Source organism: Podarcis bocagei (genome assembly GCF_964188305.1).
Source record: "Podarcis bocagei genome assembly, chromosome: 2".
In the NCBI taxonomy this organism is placed as follows: domain Eukaryota; kingdom Metazoa; phylum Chordata; class Lepidosauria; order Squamata; family Lacertidae; genus Podarcis; species Podarcis bocagei.
The window spans coordinates 44,758,152-44,779,001 of record NC_138126.1 but is presented as its reverse complement, the minus strand read 5'-3'; the positions used below and the strand labels follow the sequence as shown (position 1 = coordinate 44,779,001).

General features: G+C 46.2%; 2 protein-coding genes across 7 annotated transcripts in view; one reads left to right on the top strand and one right to left on the bottom strand.

Annotated features, from left to right (window-relative positions):
* The window catches only part of CHST13 (carbohydrate sulfotransferase 13), a 55,021-nt gene extending 50,160 nt beyond the window's left edge, over positions 1–4,861 (top strand). The window contains exon 3 of the mRNA XM_081184310.1: positions 732–4,861. Within this exon, the coding sequence (XP_081040436.1) occupies positions 732–1,577 (846 nt within the window). The 3' untranslated portion in view covers positions 1,578–4,861. The remainder of the gene's footprint in view (positions 1–731) is intronic.
* A 10,270-nt stretch (positions 4,862–15,131) lies between these two features.
* The window catches only part of SLC41A3 (solute carrier family 41 member 3), a 47,653-nt gene continuing 41,934 nt past the window's right edge, over positions 15,132–20,850 (bottom strand). For all 6 annotated transcript variants that reach the window (XM_081184257.1, XM_081184258.1, XM_081184260.1 and 3 more), the window contains 3 exons: positions 18,781–18,915; positions 18,375–18,523; positions 15,132–16,854 (listed from right to left, as the gene is read on the bottom strand). In XM_081184257.1, the coding sequence (XP_081040383.1) occupies positions 16,669–16,854; positions 18,375–18,523; positions 18,781–18,915 (470 nt within the window). In that variant the 3' untranslated portion in view covers positions 15,132–16,668. The remainder of the gene's footprint in view (positions 16,855–18,374; positions 18,524–18,780; positions 18,916–20,850) is intronic.

Genomic DNA, 20,850 nt, shown 5'->3' with positions numbered 1-20,850 from the left:
CATAGTTGAGGTAAAGGTAAAGGACCCCCGGATGGTTAAGTCCAGTCAAAGGTGACTGTGGGGTTGCGGCGCTCATCTTGCTTTCAGGCCGAGGGAGTCGGTGTTTGTCCACAGACAGCTTTCCGGGTCATGTGGCCAGCATAACTAAACCGCTTCTGGCACAGTGGAACACTGTGACAGAAGCCAGAGCACATGGAAATGCTGTTTACCTTCCCACCACAGCTTCACCTATTTATCTACTTGCACTGGTGTGCTTTCGAACTGCTAGGTGGGTAGAAGCTGGGACAGAGCAACGGGAGCTCACCCCGTCACGATGATTTGAACCGCCGACCTTCCAGTCAGCAAGCCCAAGAGGCTCAGTGGTATAGACCACAGCGCCACCATAGTTGAACCCCACCCCTAGATTTGTAGAGTTGGCAGAAACCCTGAGGATCATCTAGTCCAATGCCCTGCAATGCAGGAATAAACTGTCCCTCCTTCCTCCTCTTACTCTTTTGCCAACTCTGTTGCCAGCCAGAGAAGAGGTAGGTGCAGTGTTTTTTTGAAGGGAAGTTGTCCCAGTAGCAAGTGATCTCCTGACAACTGCCTTAGAAAGGCCTCCAGATTCTTTATCTTCTTGACATGTAGGTGTTTGTGGCTCTGAGCAGAGAAAAGGTTGGGATCTGACCAAATGCACTTTACCAGCCAAGTGTACAGTGACTCTTTCCACCTCCCCTCTTCTGTCTCCTCAGTTTGAGCAGTCCTCCCTGCAGGCGACGCACCAGCGTAGGCGGGACCTGCTGAACAAGGTGTGCAACCGTTACACGCGCAAGCGGCGCCTCCTCACTCCTGACGACTTGCGCCACCTGGTGGTTGACGATGTTCACGGGCTGCTGTACTGCTACGTCCCCAAGGTGGCTTGCACTAACTGGAAACGGGTCATGATGGTCTTGACCGGGCAGGGCAAGTACCAGGACCCGCTGGAAATCCCAGCCAACGAGGCGCACGTGGCTTCCAACCTGCACACTCTCTCCGAGTACAGCATCCCCGAAATCAACTACCGCCTGCGCAACTACCTCAAGTTCATCTTTGTGCGGGAGCCTCTGGAGCGGCTGGTCTCTGCCTACCGCAACAAGTTCACCCGCAGCTACAACACGGCATTCCACAAGCGCTACGGGACCAAGATAATCCGGCGGCATCGCCAGGACCCCAGCGATGAGGCCCTGGAGCACGGCCATGACGTGCGCTTTGAGGAGTTTGTGTACTACTTGCTGGATCCGCAGACTCAGCGCGAAGAGCCTTTCAATGAGCACTGGGAGCGAGTGCACTCCCTCTGCCACCCCTGTATCATCCACTACGACGTGGTAGGCAAGTACGAGACATTGGCCAAGGACTCCAATTACATCCTGCGACTGGTTGGGGCTGACGCAGGCGTCAAGTTCCCCTCCTCCTCCAAGACCACCAGGACCAACGACGACATGACGGCTAAGTTCTTCCAGAACATCAGCCCCTTTTACCAAAGGAGGTTATTTAATTTATACAAAATGGATTACTTGCTCTTCAACTACTCCATCCCGACTTACTTGCGCACCCGATGAGGTGGTGACCAAGCAGCCGGGCCTCCCTTTGCCTTTCCTGGTTTCTGCTGTCAGGCAATGAACAGAAGATAAGAGATAACCTTTCCCCTCTTGTTGTGATGGTCAATCCATTGGGATTCCAGTTTGTCAAAACTGCAGCCACTGTTCCTGTCTCTTCCTTTCCCTTATTTCAGTTAAAGAAATCTACTGTTGTTTGATTATCCTTCCTCAGCCAAAGAGAATTTTTCCAGGAGAACACAGGAATTGTGGGCTTTTTTTTTTTTTTTTTTTTTTTTTTGGTAAGGAGATTGGAGAATCAACCTGGAGCAATCAGAGAAGCAATAAAACATGATATGCATTTTATGTGTTGTTTAATATTCCCCCAAAGCCTCTCTCTCTCTCCTCATAGATTGAAGAAGCAGGGGGGGGGGGTGAGCCAAAAGTGTCTTATTGTGAACAATGTCTTAGTGTGAACTAGAATTTTTCTGTGAGACAAAGCCTTATTTCATGTCCCCTCCTCGCTCTTTCTCTCTCAACCAGTGTTGGATATGACTGAGCACTTACTGCACACAAAGCCCACCAAGTTATACTCCCAAGCAAATTCCATTTATATGAATAGACATTGCACTGGGGCAGTGCTGCTTAATAGATTGTCCATTGGAGTAGGGTGGGGTGTGCACACATATTTACATATATGAATGGCCTGAACCAAAGCAGAAATGAATGCCTTTCTTCAATCCTTTAAAAAAAACCCAACAATGTCAACATGCAGTCATTGCATGAAGGAATTGCTGTGGCTTTCTTTATGTGCATCACTCAGGAGTAGCCAACATGATACCTTCTATATATTGTGGATGACAACTCCCATCAGCCCCAACCAGCATGGCCAACAGCCAAGGATGATGGGAGTTGCAGTCCAAATCATCTGACAGTCACCAGATAGGCTACCCTTGGCCTAGCTCACCATGGGCCTAACCAATTTAAGCTCTAGAAACAGGTTCTTTAATCTGAAAAATGGGTGGAGATGGAGACAGAGTTGGGAACACCCTTGGTATTAGAAGGCTAGCAATGTTTCGTTTTACCAGTCTGAGGGGAAATGTACCTTGAATTAGAATTGAGCTTTTTGATCTGGTTCGCACAACCCAGTAAGCCAAACTATGGCTTATGGGGGACTACATGGGCATCTGGGTTCCCAGAGAGCAGCTTGCCACTGCTTTGTTCTCCCACCCTCGGTCATTTTTGCTCCTGTATTGTGCTAAGCCAAGGTGCCTTCTGGACCAGAGCTTGTAGCTAAGTGATGTCTCACTCACTATGAGTTGTAACCAAGAGCAAGCCTTTGGTTTCTCATATTGTGTGAACCAGGCCTTTGTGCCCCACACCATTTACTGTCCCACCAGGTCTGACTCCATAGAAGGGATCCTGCTCACCCCACAGACCTCTCTTGGCAAGTGGAGCATGTAGAACATGCCTTGTAGGACTAGTCAGTTTCCTGCCCTTGCAGGTATCCATCTTTCTCTCATGCGATTTCCAGAGGAGGGAGATAATGTCCCTGGGAAGATGGTTGCCATCTTCTCTCTAGGAAAGCCTGCATCCTCTTTACCAATCATCATTCTTAGGAGGGAAAGAAGTGTATATTTTTAGCAGTGGCCTTCACCTCAGAGCTAGCCACTCTCTAAGCCTGAAACAAAGGAGAGGATGTAGGGCTGTAACTCGGAGGTGGGGCAGGCAGCATTCTGTATTTAGATGCTGAGCTGCGGGCTTCTAATTGCAGCTCCAGAATAAATATAATCCCTGTGTGCCCTGTAAATTAGAGGTGTCTGGAATGTTCAGAGCAAAAGCTGGACTTTTGGAAGTGGGAAATAAAAATGCCCCTTCCCTTCCAAACCCCTAACCATGCTTTTAAAAATGTTGCTTATAGTTCTTCACAACCCTTTTGTTCCACCCTCTCTTGCTCCTTCAGTGCCATTGTTTTCCTGCTTTCCCAGCCCCAATATGGGCATCACATATTGACCCCTATGAGGTCACAATGCCATATAGCCAATTGGATTTTACTAAACAGTGACATCATGACACATACTTGGAGTGGGAGCTGTGCTTCTTTTGCTGACCCTGGGAGAGGGCAACTGCTTCCCCTTTGTTTCCAGTCCTCCCAGGAAATTCAAACAGAAGAGGAGTACTTTCCCTAAGGGAAACACTTTTACAAAAGGCACTTCCCCTTCATGCCAACCTCACTACATATATTTATTTATTGCCTTATTAGGGTAATGTCTCGACTGTTTCCCCCCATAGAATAGGCATGGGCAACCTGTGTGCCTCAGATGATGTTGGGACTCCCATCAGCCCAAACCAGCATAGCCAATAGTCAGGAATAATGGGAACTGTAGTCCAATAATATCTGGAGGATCACAGGTTTTCATGCATGGCCTAGGACAAGAGTGTAAAAAGTGTGTGTGTGTCTTCATGTCTGTGTCCTTTAATTGGAAGAGGGGATTTCTCCTCCCAAGTGGTCCATCTCTGCTTGGCACTTTCCTTTTTTTCTCCTACCTCTGATTCATACTCCACACATTCAAAAGCATTTTTAAACCTCCCAGCTCTTGTGCAGAGAAATTGAAAAGGCGGAATGCTGAAACTTGGAGCCTCCCCTGCCTTGGGGGATATGAGGCTCCCTCATTTGTGTTTTTGCAAGTTGTGCCTCAGCAGGGCCAAGGTGCCATTCTGAGTGAAGGGATGGTGGATTTGGAAAGAGTTGGCGCCCTTAAAATTCTCCTTATCAGCTGGATTTGGTTCAGGAAGAGTTTGGACAGAGAGCAGTGTTCATTGATTGGGGTGCCCTGCTCTCTACAAATCCTACACCCAGGAAGATTTGCCTTACATTAAGATTAGATTATATTAAGACTGAATGCACCGTTTGCCCTAGACTGGTTTGCATATTGATCATTGCTTCCCGCCCCCACCCCGAAAAGCTGCCTTCGTTCCATGGGCCAAGTCAATCCTCCAGCATATCCATTTTTATTTTGCTGCAAAGCACTTTGAAATCCCAAAGAACTTGAATGCACTCTAGAAGTGGGAAGGTAGGAAACCTTATTCGGTGATGACATGGGTTTTGGAGGGGAAGAACATGTTTGGAGTGGTAGACATATTGCCTACATATGGATATATGAGAGAGAGAGAGAGAGAGAGAGAGAGAAATTTCACTTGTAAGCCATGGTCAGTCTGCCTAGCTTTGGAGCATTTGTACTTGAAGAGACAATCAGTTCAGTCCAAATGGACAGTTTTGCTTCAATAAAGCAGCATTTTTGTCTCTACCATGTTACCCTTGTCTTTGTCTTTGTACATAATGCATCATCTCTGTTAACTAACTGTGCTGATAAAGTGGATGACTGTGCTGCAGGCCTGGATCTGGTGACTTGGGCAAAGAGATGGTCCATCTAGGGCTCTCGAGATGACTTGGACAGCCTCAGCCTGCCACAGCCAGCATGGCCAAATGGTCAGGAGAGCTGGGAGCTGCCATTTGCCAACATCTGGGCTATCCTTACTGTTCTGAGTGGGCTTGGGGTAAAGAGACTTGAGTAGCCATTTGGAATTGCTCCCCACAAACTGAATCGGGTTATGCAATAGCCTAAAAGCGTGTTTCATATTATTAAAACCTGGTCATATATGCCCCTGTGACTTCTCTGTTTGTATGCAAACTTTCCATACAAGAGTGCAAGCCTCTTGAGACTGGTTGCACCTAGAATCAACATAGAGCTGTGGGGACACCTTGAGGCTGATTGGGTGAACTACAACCATTTAAACTGAATGCGATACTCTTCTTGCACCTTGACATGCATGCCGTTGTTTCTGTGGAGCAATTGCAGGTCTGTTATCTTCCACATTCTCCTGCTTTTTTAAATGGGTAATTCTGATGCCATTCCAAGTTAAGAAGTCCCAAAACAGCAGGAGGGGAGAGTGCTGTTGCACTCACGTCCTTCTTCCATGATTCTGTAGGAACTTGGTTGGCCACTGTGAGAATAGGATGCTAGACTAGATGGACCTCTGACCTCATCCAGCAGGCCCTTCTTGTGTTCTTTCTGCTTAGGAAATTGACTCAGAGGTGGTTATTGAGAGATTGCATAGTAACCAACTTCGGGAAGGGAGCTTTATAGGGTGCTTGCTATATTTTCTTTTAAAAAAGAAGAATTTAGAAAGATACTGTCTCAGCACCATTGGGCCTTATGGCATAGACAATGGATAGGGAATCTGTTATTGGACTTCCAACTCTCACAAGCTCCTAGCAGGCTGGCTGATGGCCAGGCGATGGGATAGTTGTACAGTGGTACCTCGGGTTACATACGCTTCAGGTTACAGACTCCGCTAACCCATAAATAGTGCTTCAGGTTAAGAACTTTGCTTCAGGATGAGAACAGAAATTGTGCTCCGGTGGCGTGGCAGCAGCAGGAGGCCCCATTAGCTAAAGTGGTGCTTCAGGTTAAGAACAGTTTCAGGTTAAGAACAGACCTCCGGAACGAATTAAGTACTTAACCTGAGGTACCACTGTACTCCAAACAACATCTTGGGGGAGGAGGTACTGGTTTTCCCTCCATGACATAGTTTTACTTTGAACACAGCAGGTCTAGGCACTATTATATAACAGGGCAAGCCAATTAGGGTTCACGCCCTAACACCTTTATTGTTCTGCTACCCCCTGAATTCTGGAATAGCAGGCAGAAATTGCATTTCCTTTTAGCAGCTTTTGTGTTCACAGAGCAAAACAAATTTTCAGTTGAAGCAATTTACTGTAGGATATCCCTCCCCACTTAAATATTCCACAGTATGTTTTTTGGTGACAGAATGGGCAGGAGAGAACTGGCTAGCAAATATTTCAGTATGAACTTTGGACCAATGTTTCAGTATGAACAATGAGTTGACTCTGCCTGTCACTGGCTCTTCCTACCGTTGATCTCCCATCCCATCCCTGATCCAATGGGCGCCAGCCACCACTGCTGGAAGGATCCGTGTGCCTTTAACAGGCGAGCGGCAGGCAGCAATCCAACAGATGCAGCTTTCCTTCCCAGCATGAAGATGTGGTGACAGGAGCTGATGGATGAGCCTTGCAGCTGTGGTTCTAAAGAGAAGCATGTGTGGATCTGTTGGATGAATAAATAAATGATTTGTTTCAGGTGGGGGGCGGGGGAGTCAGCTGGCTGTCCTACGAAAGCCTGCAGTCTACCAAGAAGAAAAACTTGGTTTTGTCAGAAGTTCCACAGCTGCTGTGACCTGAAGCCTCATGTGGGTCTTTGAAGTTAATTAAGGGATCTGCTTCTACATGTTGGCTCTTCCTGGGTATGGCTGCCCTCCTGGTGCATCAGAGCAGATTGCAGAATTCATCCCCCACCCTCTCCGCCAACCCGCCTTGCTGTGCGTCATGGGCTGAATGATGGCACTTGTCCTCTTTGTCTCTCGCATTTGGTGCAGAACCAGCGAGGCCATTTATCACCCCTCTTCTGCTGAAAAGTCTGAATAATCTTATGTGGATTCAATCTTTGTCAATTAGATTAGAGAACATTGCATAAAACGGATTTAAATCTGCTCTCTTCCCTGGCTGCATTAATCAATAAGCTGCCACCAAACGGCCACACTTTTCTCTCGCTCGCTCTGCGGCAGGATGTGTGCCTGCCCTCCAAAGAGCTCTTGGAAAGGGGCCTTAATCATTTCTTTGCAACATAACGCCAAAGGTTTTGACTTGGTAATAAATCTTCGCTATCCCCCACTAAGATTTTTGTTTAAAAAACAACAACAACCCAACCCTGACCCAATTGCTGCAATATGGAGAAAAGTCTGCAAGTCCAAGCTAACCCCCTTTTCGGAATAGTCTATGTAGAAAGAAAACGTCTGGCTCTCATTTCCAAGGAGAGCAGGCCGGCTCCGGTTAGCACTACTTCCCACGCAAACCACAACTCTTCCCTGCAAAGGCCCATAGCTCAGTGTTAGAGCATCTGCTTCAAGTGCAGAAGGTCCCAGGTTCAATCCCCAGGTGGGGCTAGGAGGGTTCCTTGCCTCAGCCCCTAGAAAACCACTGGCAGTCAGTGTAGACAGTACTGAGGTAGATGGACCAATGATCTGACTCAGTCTTAGGCAGCTCCCTATGTACACACTTTGGCGAGAATCGCAGAAGGCACCATTGGCCAGTGTCTGCACAGCAGCCCTTAAAGACATGGGCCCAACCCACACCCCCTGCCCAGCCAACTGATCAATGCTTGTGTGGGGAGGAATCTCCAATCAAAAAGAGCAAAGTGTGAGCCAACTGATGGTCAACTTAGTGGAACGTTTACTAGGAGGAAGCTTTAACCCTACTTAAACATGTCTGCTACAGTGCTCGTGCCATTGTGGAATTGCTGCTTCCTCATCAGAGTCCACACTGCAATGAATAATAATAATAAATAATTTACAGTGGTACCTCAGTTTACAAACACCTCGGGTTAAAGACACTTTGGGTTACAAACTCCGCTAACCTGGAAGTAGTACCTCGGGTTAAAAAATCGCATGCCGAAGGTGCGGCGGCAGCAGGAGGCCCCATTAGCTAAAGTGGTACCTCAGCTTAAGAACAGTTTCAGGTTAAGAACGAACCTCTGGAATGAATTAAATTCGTAACCCGAGGTACCACTGTATTACTTATACCCCGCCCATCTGGCAAGACCTCCCCAGCCACTCTGGGCGGCTTCCAACAGAATATTAAAAACAGGATAAAACATCAAACTTTAAAAACTTTCCTAAACAGGGCTGCCTTCAGATGTTTTCTAAAAGTCTGATAGTTCTTTATTTCCTTGACATCTGATGGGACGGTGTTCCACAGGGTGGGCGCCACCACTGAGAAGGCCCTCTGCCTGGTTCCCTGTAACCTCACTTCTCGCAGTGAGGGAACTGCCAGAAGGCCCTCAAAACTGGACCTCAGTGTCTGGGCTGAACAATGCAAGGCCACATTCCTTGGGTCACCTACAAGGCTGTCGCCTATGACCACAGTCACTGGATGTTTCTCTTTAAATCTTAAATCTTCCCCATTCCCTCCCTGGTTCTGTTGTCTTCTTCCTTCTCTCAGCTGCTGTGGGATGCAGCTGGAGTTCCATTTGCTGCCACCACAGGTGAGTGAGGGTTGGGTGATAGGAATGCAGCAGGAACAGATTGAAGGAGCCTCTGCTGCCCTTTGTCCACCTGCATTTGGAAAGGAAAGGCTGGTGTTCAGGATACAAGAAGGCAGCCCTAGTGGCAAGAGGTAGTGCAATTATTTCCCACCCTAGCAGCAGAGACCCTGATCAAGGTACCACACGGCTGGGGTTTCCCATCACACTTTCGAGTGGTAGAAGCCACTCGGGAATTTGTGGGTAGGCATAAACTATTGACAGAACCGTTAACTGGATTTAGCTTGGTGCTTCTGAGCTGTGTGGAAAGAAGACCTATAGCAGCGTATCCAGTGAATAACCACTGTTGTGAGTTTGTTGGGCATAATTTGCTAAAAAGGTGCATCTACTGTACGTGTGTGTGTGTGTGCGCGTGCGCGTGTGTGTTGACCCCGGACAGGTTTCAGTGTGCCACTGTGATCCATGGGCTGAAATAGGTTACCTAATGCTGGATTCGTGCGTATGAGGTAATTTTTTTTTTTTTTAAAAATGCACCCTCATCAACAAGAATGCAACTCTGTTGACTCTATCTGATTGGCTCCTAGTGTTACATGGGGGAAAATGGAGCTTCCATCCATGCAAAATAAGCAACAGCTGAATGTTTGTGCCAGATCAGGAGTATGTTTGAGTGTGTGTGTGTGTGTGTGTGTGTGAAATGCCCAAATACCGAAGTCTCCTTTCAGAGTTTGGTGTTAAATAACACAGCTTTGACTGTTTACCAGGTAGAAGGATGAGGCAAATACTGTGCTGGGGCACCCGGGGGATTTTTAAAGGAGGTTATTCAAATCTGACCTGTTGGCATTTTGCTTGCTCTGCGTTAGAGAACTTTTGCATCTCTGTCAAATTGTTGCTGCTGGAAGACCACTGGCTGATGCCTGCAGAGTGGCTCTCTGTGGTGGGGAATAAGAAGTGCATCTTTTGTCATTTGGGTAGCCCAGATTTTTGCAGTTAGGGGTGGCCACCACTCCAAGCTTTATCAGGAGAAACATTTCTGGCTACTTCCAGTTGTGGCTCCTATTAATGGCTCCACCCAGTGCTTTTTTCTGGGGGGATGCAGGGGTACACACACCCCTGAACATTTTGTGAATCTAACAGGAGAAGAAACTAATATTCTTTTTTAAAAAAATAGTTTCTTCTCTAGCACGGTGAATCGTCAGTTCTGCTGATACCCCTGATGGCAGCCTCATTTCCTATCATGGTGTTTCCTGAGTCTCAGACAGAAGCGAGCGTTTAATGTGTGAAGTAGGAATTGGAATCTAGCACGGTGAATGGTCAGTTTGGTTGTTACCACCTCCGATAGCAGCTTCATTTCCTTTCCCAGTGTAATGCATGTTCTTTGTACTTTTGTCCATTTGCTGTATTTTTCCTAATTTGAACTATAAAATGGTGATTTTCTTGAGTCAAAATGAAAGTACTCCTAAACATATATTTTATTTTATTTTTTAGAAAAAAGCAGTGGTTCCATTAGGCATATTGGTGAGAATCCAGGGAGAGGGAGAAAGAGTTCCCTGGCTGAACTATGCACTTTTGTCCGCCCTGACTCCTCCAACATTCAGCCTCATTAGAGCTCCACTAGTTCTAGCATTAATGTGAGAGGAAACAGTCTAACTACCTGTGACCCCTGTGCCATGAATAATAAGAATACTTTGGTAAACTTCTATCAAGTCAACTTCACTTGCTTTTTCTCTAGAAACTAATAAGCCTCAAATGCTGCAACCATTCCTCACAGGGCAGCTGCTCCATCCAGAGCCAGTTTAACCACAAGGGAAACTAACTGGCTACTTAGGGCAGTAAAAAAAATCTGGGGTGGCAGAATTAGAAGAGCAGGAAAATTGGAAAGTGGATAGGCGATGATGGTGGAAGAGCCAGCAGCCACCAGTCCCAGTGATCTTTGGTGTACAGAAAGGCTGCTGCCATTTTATCTTGAGGATAAAAACCTCTGGGAAAGGGCACCAGTGGCTGCTTCAGAGCTCCCTCAGAGCTGCGGTCATAATGAGGAGGATGTGGCTGGCCCAGCAGGGTTTGGAGTAGAGGCTATATCCCTCAGGCTGGCTCTCTGTCTCCCTTGTGCTGGGGTGGGAGCAGATTCAGCCCCCCTGTCTCTGTGCCCAATATGGTCTCAGTACAAAATACAGTGTCACCACCTACCTACCACCTTGTACTGACTCCACTCCAAGTTCCAGGAAGCGAGGCAGAACAGAGTCTGAGTTAGCAGCTGGGGGTGGCGACTTTCAATTCTATCCCCCCCCCACTTTAAAAAAGTGATAGTCTTTACTCACTGCACTTCATTTCCATGTTTGAAGGGTAGTTAATGGGAGGCGGAGCCTACTTGTTCTGGGATGGACAGAAAGATTGTTCATGGAAGATACAAGGCAGAGTTAACACATTTTTTAAGTGCTGAATGTTGTTATTTATGCTGTATGATTTTGGTGCTCAAGCTATTGATTTCCCTGTTATTTTTCTTTACATCCTACTGTCATTGAGGAAAGAATTGCTTTCTTAAATAAACTGGGTGTTTGATACTTACAGGCAAAGAGCCTGTTGTGTTGCTTGGTTGAGAGGGAAATCGTTCCTTTCTTGCCAGAGGTAGTGAGAGGTTTTGTGCTGTTCTTTGTATATAAGACATTGCAAATGAAGAATAATGGGACTCCTGCCGTCCTTTGTTTCTCAAGATGGATGTGAGACAACAGTGATAATATCATGGACTGAAGACAGATAGTGATTTTTAAGAAAGGATTCCCCTCTGTGCCCTATCACAGTCCTGCTAGCCGTATGCTGCCGTGCAGCATATCAGTGAAGCATGAACATGCGAGATCATCTGAGATCCGCAGGAACATGAAAGCTAGTAAAATCCTGGAAATATGTTACAAGTGGGCCAGGTGGATTTTATCTGCAGAAACCTGCCGTGTACAGAAAAGGCACTGAGATTTGGCCCTGAAATTCTCTGTGGGACTTTTGTGTATCTGCCTCGTGATGAGATGGTTCCCATCTCTCTATTAGAGAACGCAAAGATTGGGATGTGTGGGCCACCTGGCAATATTTTTTTTTTAAAAAAAGGTTTACTAGACAAACAACCTTAAATATGTGCCTTTGAAATCCTCCTTTATTGGAACTTATTTCCTCCTGTTGCATCATATCTCTTGAGGATGGGATGAGGGGGTGGGCATTAGTGTATGCCCTAGATGTTTGTCCTTGTTGCACAGAAGTGAAGATGGCGTACAGCTTAGCACTATAGCAGGTGTTTCAGACTTGTGTTTCACAGAGAATGCCACCTAAGGCTAGTACCATTTCTTTCCTTTCAGAAATGGGTATTCAGAGGCATATTTTGGTGTGGCTCCCTCCCTGCAAAACATCCACATAATTCAAAAGGAAAAACGTTAGCTGAAATAGATGGGTCTTGTTTACTTTTCACAAATAGGTGCATAGCAGGTAGTGATGAGGCCTTGCCCACAGCTGATGCCATCCACCAAAGTGAGTTGGGTAAAACCATTAACCTTCGCCCTAAAATATCATGTTTTGAAAACTGAGGGCTTGTCCACCCATGCCTAGAAAGCATAGGTCTGAGAGGTTTTCTGCTTTCTAGCCATGGGTCTGAGAGGTTTTGTGTTTGCCCTGCAGCTTTCCCTGAGAAAACACACTCTTTGCTGCTGAATTGGACCAAACAGCAATCCACGGAAAACAATCATTTGGTCCGATTGAGTGGTGAACAGCGTTTCCCCCAGGGAAAATAGCCAGGTAAATAGAGGTGTAGGCAAGCCCTAAATAATTAGAGCAGTATGTGTTTGTTTGTTTGTTTGTTTGTTTGTTTGTCAGTGAGTGATTTTGTATTATTTTACAAAATTTTGTGGCATGCTTGGCTTACCGGCATGAGGCGCTATTTTTTAATTTTTAAAATTTGCCTACTTTTCAGAAGAAATTCAAGGCAGCTAATGCTACAGTGTTGGGGGAGACACTGATCTGCATTTCTCCTGAGTTGCACCCTAGGTGGCTAGCTATCATGTGAACTGCAGTGTTTCTGTTCCTCTAGGATGCCATAAAGTACTCAAGAAAAGGAAGGAAAAAAATAGCTACTATGACAGAGTATAGTGAGTGCTTTAAAATATGAAAGGGTAGATACTTTTTCCAGATCTCTGTGTTTCATCTTGTAGCAATAAGCACCCAATCACGCTCTATTCATCATCAGAAATGCAGAATAAACAAACTCTTACTTCTTGCAGCAGGCAGAGAAACGGGCTTCTTTATGGCTAGTTAGGTAGAAAACACAACTGAAACTGAAAAGCAGGGCAAAGGAAAGTCCAAGGGGTGAAGTTTAACTCCAGCCCATAATGCAAAGTTCTAATATTGAACTCTTCAAGGATCGTGCTACTATACAGCCTGGTCCCCCCCCCCGCACCCGGATCATTTAAGTAATTATAGGGTGACTCTGATAATGAAAAATCCACCCACAGCTGGGGAAAGTCCTGGATAAGCAGTCCAGGGATGTGGAGCATGGACAGATGAGGCTCTTGTTGTGCATTCGCCCTGCTTTATTCACTGAATTTTTCAGAGGGCCCTATTCTTTAAAAAGCTGTCATTTATTTTAATGGAGACTGTTATCGTCTACCATATCAAAAATCACAAACCATTCCCTGCCCAAAAAATATCTGGGTGGAGGAAGCATGATAATAGGAGTTGGTGGGTTTATAGCATCAGGTGCAATGCCAAACAGTATTGGAGAAAAGGGGCTTAAGGTCAGTAGGAAACAGGATCCACCACTTAAAAGCCTATGCTCTAGATCAGGCATAGGCAAACTTGGCCCTCCAGATGTTTTGGGACTACAACTCCCATCATCCCTAGCTAACAGGACCAGTGGTCAGGGATGATGGGAATGTCTCAAAACATCTGGAGGGCCAAGTTTGCCTATGCCTGCTCTAGATGGGCCTACATTAGGGATGGAAAACCTGTGACCCTCCAGTTGTGCGACCACAACTCACACCACTCCTTGCGGTTACTGGGCTGATGGGATTTGGAGTCTAACAGCATCTGGAGGGCCACAGATTACCCATCCTTGGCCTAGATCATCCACTGGGTTGTTCTCTATGTCACATGAGTTGCGTCTTTTTATTTGTTTTTCACCTCTCCTGTCCAAGAGCCCCACTCAAGTGAATATGAATTGTACGAGAGCCCAGCTGAGCTGACACTTGGATGGATATTCTCCCTGAGCCAAGGCGGAAACAAGCCCTGCAGTAGGTCTGGATGAGAAAACTCTCTTTTTTTCCCTCCACTAAAAAGGGGACAATTTCTTGTTACGACTCCAGGGGAATGAACAGTTCAAGCCCTAGTTTGAGTGACGAAGTGGGATCAGTGAAATTAAAAGCAGATCCTGTAGTAGGAGCAGCAGCAGCAGTGATACACAGCACTGTCAAAAACACAGAAGTCCTAAAGTGGCGAAACTGTTGGGTCACACTGGCTAACCAAGCAGGCAGAGGCTTTGAACTGCCACCACACACACCCTACGGTGGGGGGGGGGTGTCTTTTCCCTCCAGGCCTGCTTTAGGAATGCCTTTTTTTCTTCGCACCATGCCTCAATTCTTTCCAAAAGGAATAAGCCAGTTTTAAGATTATATAAAGCATTGTGCAACTTATTATGCCTTCTCACCACCTTCTTTCAATTACTGGGAGCTTTACTCCAGCTTTAGAGCAAGGAACCATTCTTCCTCGGCGGACCACAAGAGTTGCAACACATCTGGGTTTGTGGCTGAATACAGCTGGAACCAAGTAATTCTGCCTTCGTGCACAAGGGGATGCAGATGTTTTGTTCACGTGCTGAAAGAGCTCATTCATTATATTTTGTTATGAAGATGACTTGCAGGAGGGGAGATCCAAGTAGTTTGGGGTCAGGATACCTGAAGGATATCCCATATATACTTTCCCCGTCCTGCCAAGTCAGGTGAGGCATGTGAATACTAGGGAGAGGGCCTTTTTTGCTGGTGGCACCTGTTGTGGAATGCTTTCCCATAGACTCTTGTCATAAAGATTTTTTTGGTGCCAGGATATTTTTTTCTTAACCTCTTCCAGGCTAATAATTGAAATTTACTGTTTCCTTTGAACACTTTGGTCCCCACCCCGCCCCCTCCACTGAGTTTTAGCTTTTCATTATTGAAATATTAGCTTTTTCTGTTTATTGCTTTTGTTTGCTTGTTTTATTTTCATTTTCAATTTGTGAACTGACCAGAGGACACAATGGATTGGACGTCTTGGTCTTCAAACATATACTTCGAGGTTTTACTTGCATAATTTTCCATGGCTAAAATGTGGAAACCAAACTTATATCCTTCATTTGGAAGGGAAGACTTCCTCTTCTATACCTGAAGCAGGTATTTCCCATATATACTGTTCCAGCCCTGGACCAGGACCCACAATGAAACTCTCAAAACATGAACCAATTTTACACTTTTATTTTACATGTGGGTGGGTGTTTCTACAAACCATAAAAACTCATGAGATTTGAAACTGCAAAACAAAAAACGAGGGAGAGAGAATGACAATTCTATCACGCTTGGCACTGATGCTGATGACATGGTGAAAATCCACCCTTGGGTCTTCCCGACAGGCGTGGGCAACCTGTGGTCCTCCAGATGCTTCTGGGCTACAAAGACGATCATCCCTGACATGCTGGCTGGGGCTGATGGGAGTTGGGAGACCAACAACACCTGGAAGGCCAGACATGCTCCGCCTCTGCTGCAAGCCATAAGCAATAACTCACTGGGTTTTTAAGAGCACTGTGCCAGGGATAAACACGGCTGATTTTCCTGCCTTGGGAAGGACAAGTGATTTGACGAAATCCATGGGTACAGAACTCTTAAAAGGTGCTGAGTACTATCAGCTCATTGTTCCTCAGGACCGTGACTTCCATACAGAAAGCTCACCCCTACCCCCAGATGAGCCTTCAGAACACACTGTAGGGAACTACCTCAGTTACCGAAGAAGTATTGACGAAGTCCATCAGCAGAGCTGGCCATTTAATCTATGAGTATTCTTGCACAAACCCTGAAAGCAGTTTTGGACGGGACAACTGGCGTGGAGAGCGGGATGAGAAGCTGCTCAGCCTCTCAAGATTTTATGGGTGGGTAGAGTTGTTTGAAACCATTCAAACAGCCAATACGAAGCTTTAGTATTCAGTTTTGGCTATTTTACGCCTTCCAGCTACATTTCCCCCATCCTCGACCACCTTCTCCTGCTTCTTAACTTATACTGCACTCCTGCTACCACTCTGAAACTTCTGCAAAACACTCAAATTAAGCATCAACATGCAAACTGAGAAACGTAAAGTACCTAAATTGCTATATACAATGCTGCAATGAGGTATTGTGAGGCAGAATCTGAGCTATTGCGGTGCAAAGTATTTTTGGTTTCCTTGTGTAGGATATACAGTATTTTTTTTTTTATTTTTGGTGCAGAGTGTGACTAGCCCTGGACATAATTCTCTCTCCCCCCCCCCCCGCTCTGTGTGGGAACATATAGAAGAAATACAGACGTGAAAATGTCATCTTTGATGGCCAGCTGATGCCTGGCAAAGACAGTGAAACATCCTCATCTAGGACATAATCTAAACCCCACTGAGATCAGTGGATAGCCTCCCATTAGCGTGAATGGGCTTTTCGGACTCGATCATTTCAATAACACTTCTTAACCAAGAGGAAGGTAGGCAGGAGCAGCGTTTCACAACCCATTCATTACTGACACTCCGGAAGCTGTGTCCACGTTGATGCCGTTTCATTGGTAGGTATCTTTCTCACTTCACATCTACGTGGTATTGAGATGGAAGGGGTGGGATATCCAAGCCATTCCTGTTTAAGGAGCTGGACATCCTCTTCTTCATACCCTGTTTGGACCGTGTCAAGAGCACCATAGAGATATATATACTTTTTTTACTTGCTGAAGCAGTAAGCAGGTCAGTGCTGCAGCAGAAGTCCTCTTTAGTGCTTTGGTATGGGCTTCAACCCATTGCAGATCCAAACCAAGTGAAAGCAAAGGGCTAGGAAGCCAGTGCCCAAGAGGTCTCCCAGAGCGGTGAGGTAGGGGATGGAATAGTTGTCAGGATCCATGCCCTTTCTCCAGAACAGCCGCACAAGAATGTCAGCCAGGTACAGCAGGATTGCCACCTGTAAGCAGAGGGGGTGGGAAGCCACATGGCCATCAGCATGCAGATCAGCCACAGTTCCATTCTGCTGGGAAGGGCTTCTGTTACTCAGGCACCGGCCTTGGCAACAACAATGGGGCACAGAGGAACTTCGATTCCATGGACCACGGGAGCCCAGAGGGCAGGAATATTTAGGGCTGGGTCAAATTCTCCCCTCCACCCAGTTTTGCCACCACAGTCACACGTGCTAAAGTGGAAGGGTGAGGTCACAAAGGGGGGGGTAGTGAATGAAAGTGGGCCAAAGGAAGTGTGCTCTATCCACCCCTCTCCCTCTGCAAGCAGACTAGCAGGTAGACAGAGGGCAGGAGGCAGCGTTGCCTTCACCCAGTCTGGTTTCAGGATAAACACGAAGTCGTTGCATCCTGCCATGCCCTTCCAACCTGCTACTGGTTTGTGGGTGGAGTGGGTGGGTGGGGGGGGAGGTATGGCAGCTGCAACAGGGAAGACACAGGAGCCGTAATGATGTGCCACTCACAAGGGATGGCATTTCTGTGTAGCACGCAGAGCAGGCCACAGGTTGCATGGGGTTGTCTGAAGAGCAGTCCTGGTATACTTGTGTGTAGAGCAGGTATCTACAACTTTTTCAGACCCAAGACCCCCTTTTAGCCCACGCGTGCCTTGGGGGACCCATTTCTAAACTTTTCCCATGGGGGCAGTGCTTCTGTTGTGACCCACTTTGAATCAGGCCGCGACCCCACCAGCTGAAGAACAGTGGCACAGGAGGTCCTGCACAACCAAGACACTGGTGCAACTGGGTGTCCACTCTCACACAACTCCTACACACAAGGAGGTGCTCGCAGAGCGATTTCTCTGTAGATGATTGTGGGCAATATGCTGCAGGAAACTGTTGCCGGGTTGCGGATGGGGCTAAAATCACAGCACTGCTCTTCAGTCAGTGCATAAATGCTCTAAATGCAAGTACTGCCGGATGAAGCCTATGGCAGCCCCTGGGTATGAAACCAGCACCTTCCTAAAGCTAACTAGGCAGCTGTCAGTCTGAGCGGTGCCTGGACAGGTGAGAAACATATCTATGCCACCTTGATCAGTTCCAGGATGGAAGAAAGGCAGGGCATAAATGCCCAAACTCCTCTTCAAGCTATTATAGAGATTTTGACTCAATAATTCAAATATCATGGGAAAAGGAAGGTGCATGACTGATAATTTTTCTTAGCGACATGGTGAAGATGTGAAAAGAGGGTAATGTGTTCTAGCTGGAAATGGGGGGATTTAATCTGCCACCCTGCAGCATTTTACACTGATCTCTCAATCAGTTTCCCCTAGAAATCTCTACTAAAAAGATACTGCGGCTTCCAAGTGGGTGCTGTAAATTTAGAAATCTAAAAGGGACTGGGATGAGGATGGTGGCCTGCGGTTTGTAGAAATCAGGGTGCATTCATATAGCTACAGTGGCTAATTGACTCTGGAACACATGGCAGAACCCAAACTTATACTAAAAACAGAGGAAGTCAAGTTTCTGGTTACCTGTAGAACAGCAGCCATCAGGTAGAAGGAGACAAAAGTGAAGGTGGGAGCCGTATGGCCTGCCTGCAAGAAATGAATGGTGTAGATGAACAGCAGGTGCCCTGGGATCACTAGCAGGATCAAGACACGAGCAGACTTTGAATTTATTCCTGCAGGGGAGAAAAGGCAAATGACATCATAACTCTGGTTACACTGAGCGAATACGAAATGATCTGCTAGTAAGGAGCTGGTCCCAAATGGGAGATCCCCTATATATGCGGTTTGCATTGGGACTTCTTTTATAGTAAGCAACAAATAAATACAACTAATATTATTATTAACAACAATAATTTGGGCTAGTGTAGAGTTCTCCCTGGGGGTATAGATGCGAGAGTAGCTAGGCACCAGTACCTAGAAAGCAGATTACCTGAACTGAAGAAGGTGCTACATGGATTTGGCCAGTGCTGCCTCATCTTGTGTGGCAGGACTCCAGGCATGCTCCAGAAGTGCAGAAATGTGGAAATGCGGCTGGCCTGGATAGCTACCAGATTGCCGCCGACACCTGCAAAGCAAAAAAAAAAAAAAAAAAGGAGAACACACCCTTTAAGCCTCAATAGCTGGGAGACACTGGGAGGATGGCAATCAGTCAATACCCACTCATGCCCTCCCACAGGTCTGAAAGCTAAGCAGACGTCTGTCCTATAAGCTACCAAACCGCCTTACTGCCACTGGCTTACATTGCCTTCTCTAGCTCAGTATCCTTTAGAGCTCAGTATCCTTTAGAGCATTGCTCACGAGTGGATGGCGAGGCAGGAAACACTGCTGTCACCTGATCAGCGGCGAAGAACCAGAATACCGACAGAACAACAAATGGATCGCTGCTATGGATGTTTCGTACAAGAACTGTTTCTGTTGCTACTGGCGTTGCTCCAGAGTTCTACCACCTGCCCGGCAGCTGCACAAGCACCCCTGTACAGATCACAATGCCCTGAGTGAGCTTTAAACATGGCCAGCAATGCCAACGCTCAGCTGCTAGAGGTGTGGAAGTGAGAGAGGAGCCAGGGTGGGAAAATCATAGTTCCCAAGATCTTGTATCTCTGTCAGTTTGCATTTCTTAATATAGAAAGTATTGATCTGGTGTAGCGATCTTTCCTATTCTACTTAATTCAAGAGGGTTCTGGGAACTTCTCTTTGTGAAAGAAGCAAGCAGAAGGTTACTGAAATTTGGGTTATTCCTTCTGAGAAGCTGAGTACAGCTGGTTTAAACTGGTTCTGTTATCTCTTTCTGTCAAGATCATGCTGACTATAATAGTGAGGCCAGAAGGAGCCTAGGTCTCACTCTCTCTTTTTCTTTCTGGTGTGGTGTACAGTATATAGTGTTAAGGTTATAGTCTTACTATAAGTTTGTAAGTTTAGGTTACGTCTGCTGCAACTGGATTTCTTATGGACAGTGCCAATCCTGAATGTACTGGATTTGTGACCATTACGCTCCTTTGCCTTCAGTAGCAGTAAAGCTCTGCTGGATGAAATAGGATTGCCTCTGGTCTATTTTTTGGAAATCCTGTGACATGTTTAAGTTTTTACTCTGTTAATTATGCATTGGAATCTACTCTGGATTGATGCTGAGTAGACTTCCAATGACAATCTCTACTGTGGTTTTACACAGAGAAATGGAAAGAAGCTACAGGGGCTGCAGCAACTGCTCTTACTGCATTGAGGCCTCGGCAGGCACTGCAAATCTTTCAGGGGACAGAGGCCTCCTCAAATTTCTAACTACCAGAAAATGAATTGCAAAACTGCTGCAAGGTTACACTGCACGAACTGCAACAGGGCTTCTCCTTTGGTTTCTCTTGCTTCAGATACATAACCAAATACTTCCAGTTCTGAGAGAGAAAGATTTCCCTCCTTCCTTATCACATACTGGATATTTGTGAGTTAAGATACCCAACACAGGTGCTCTGTAATACAACTGGTTTGACTCTTGTGCATAGACAGGTTCTTTCATAACAAACAGCTAACAGGTGCTGCAGTGCCTGGCTGTGAAACCACCTGCAGTATATCTGCAACTGTGGTCATTACGGTACCAGCAATTTCTATTCTGACGAAAGGAACCATGGAATGAGAGGACAAAAGTTCAGCACCATCAATCTAATTAGTCCCCTCTGGATATGGGCCACCTTGCATTCTGACAGGCTCTCGGCATGCTTGCTTATTTATTACTTGCGACAAAATTTCTATCCTGCAACTTCCTGCAACACCTGGAAGAGGTGTTCAAAGCAGAAAACAAAAACAGAATGAAAAACATAACTTCCTGCAACACCTGGAAGAGGTGTTCAAAGCAGAAAACAAAAACAGAATGAAAAACATACTACAATCAATTAAAATGCGATAGGACGGTAAACAACGCAGAGTGTTTGAACAGCATAACAAAGCTAAAACTGAGAGAGGCTGAATTAACAACAGCTTCTAGGGGGAAAGACGGTGAAGCTGGAAGCTG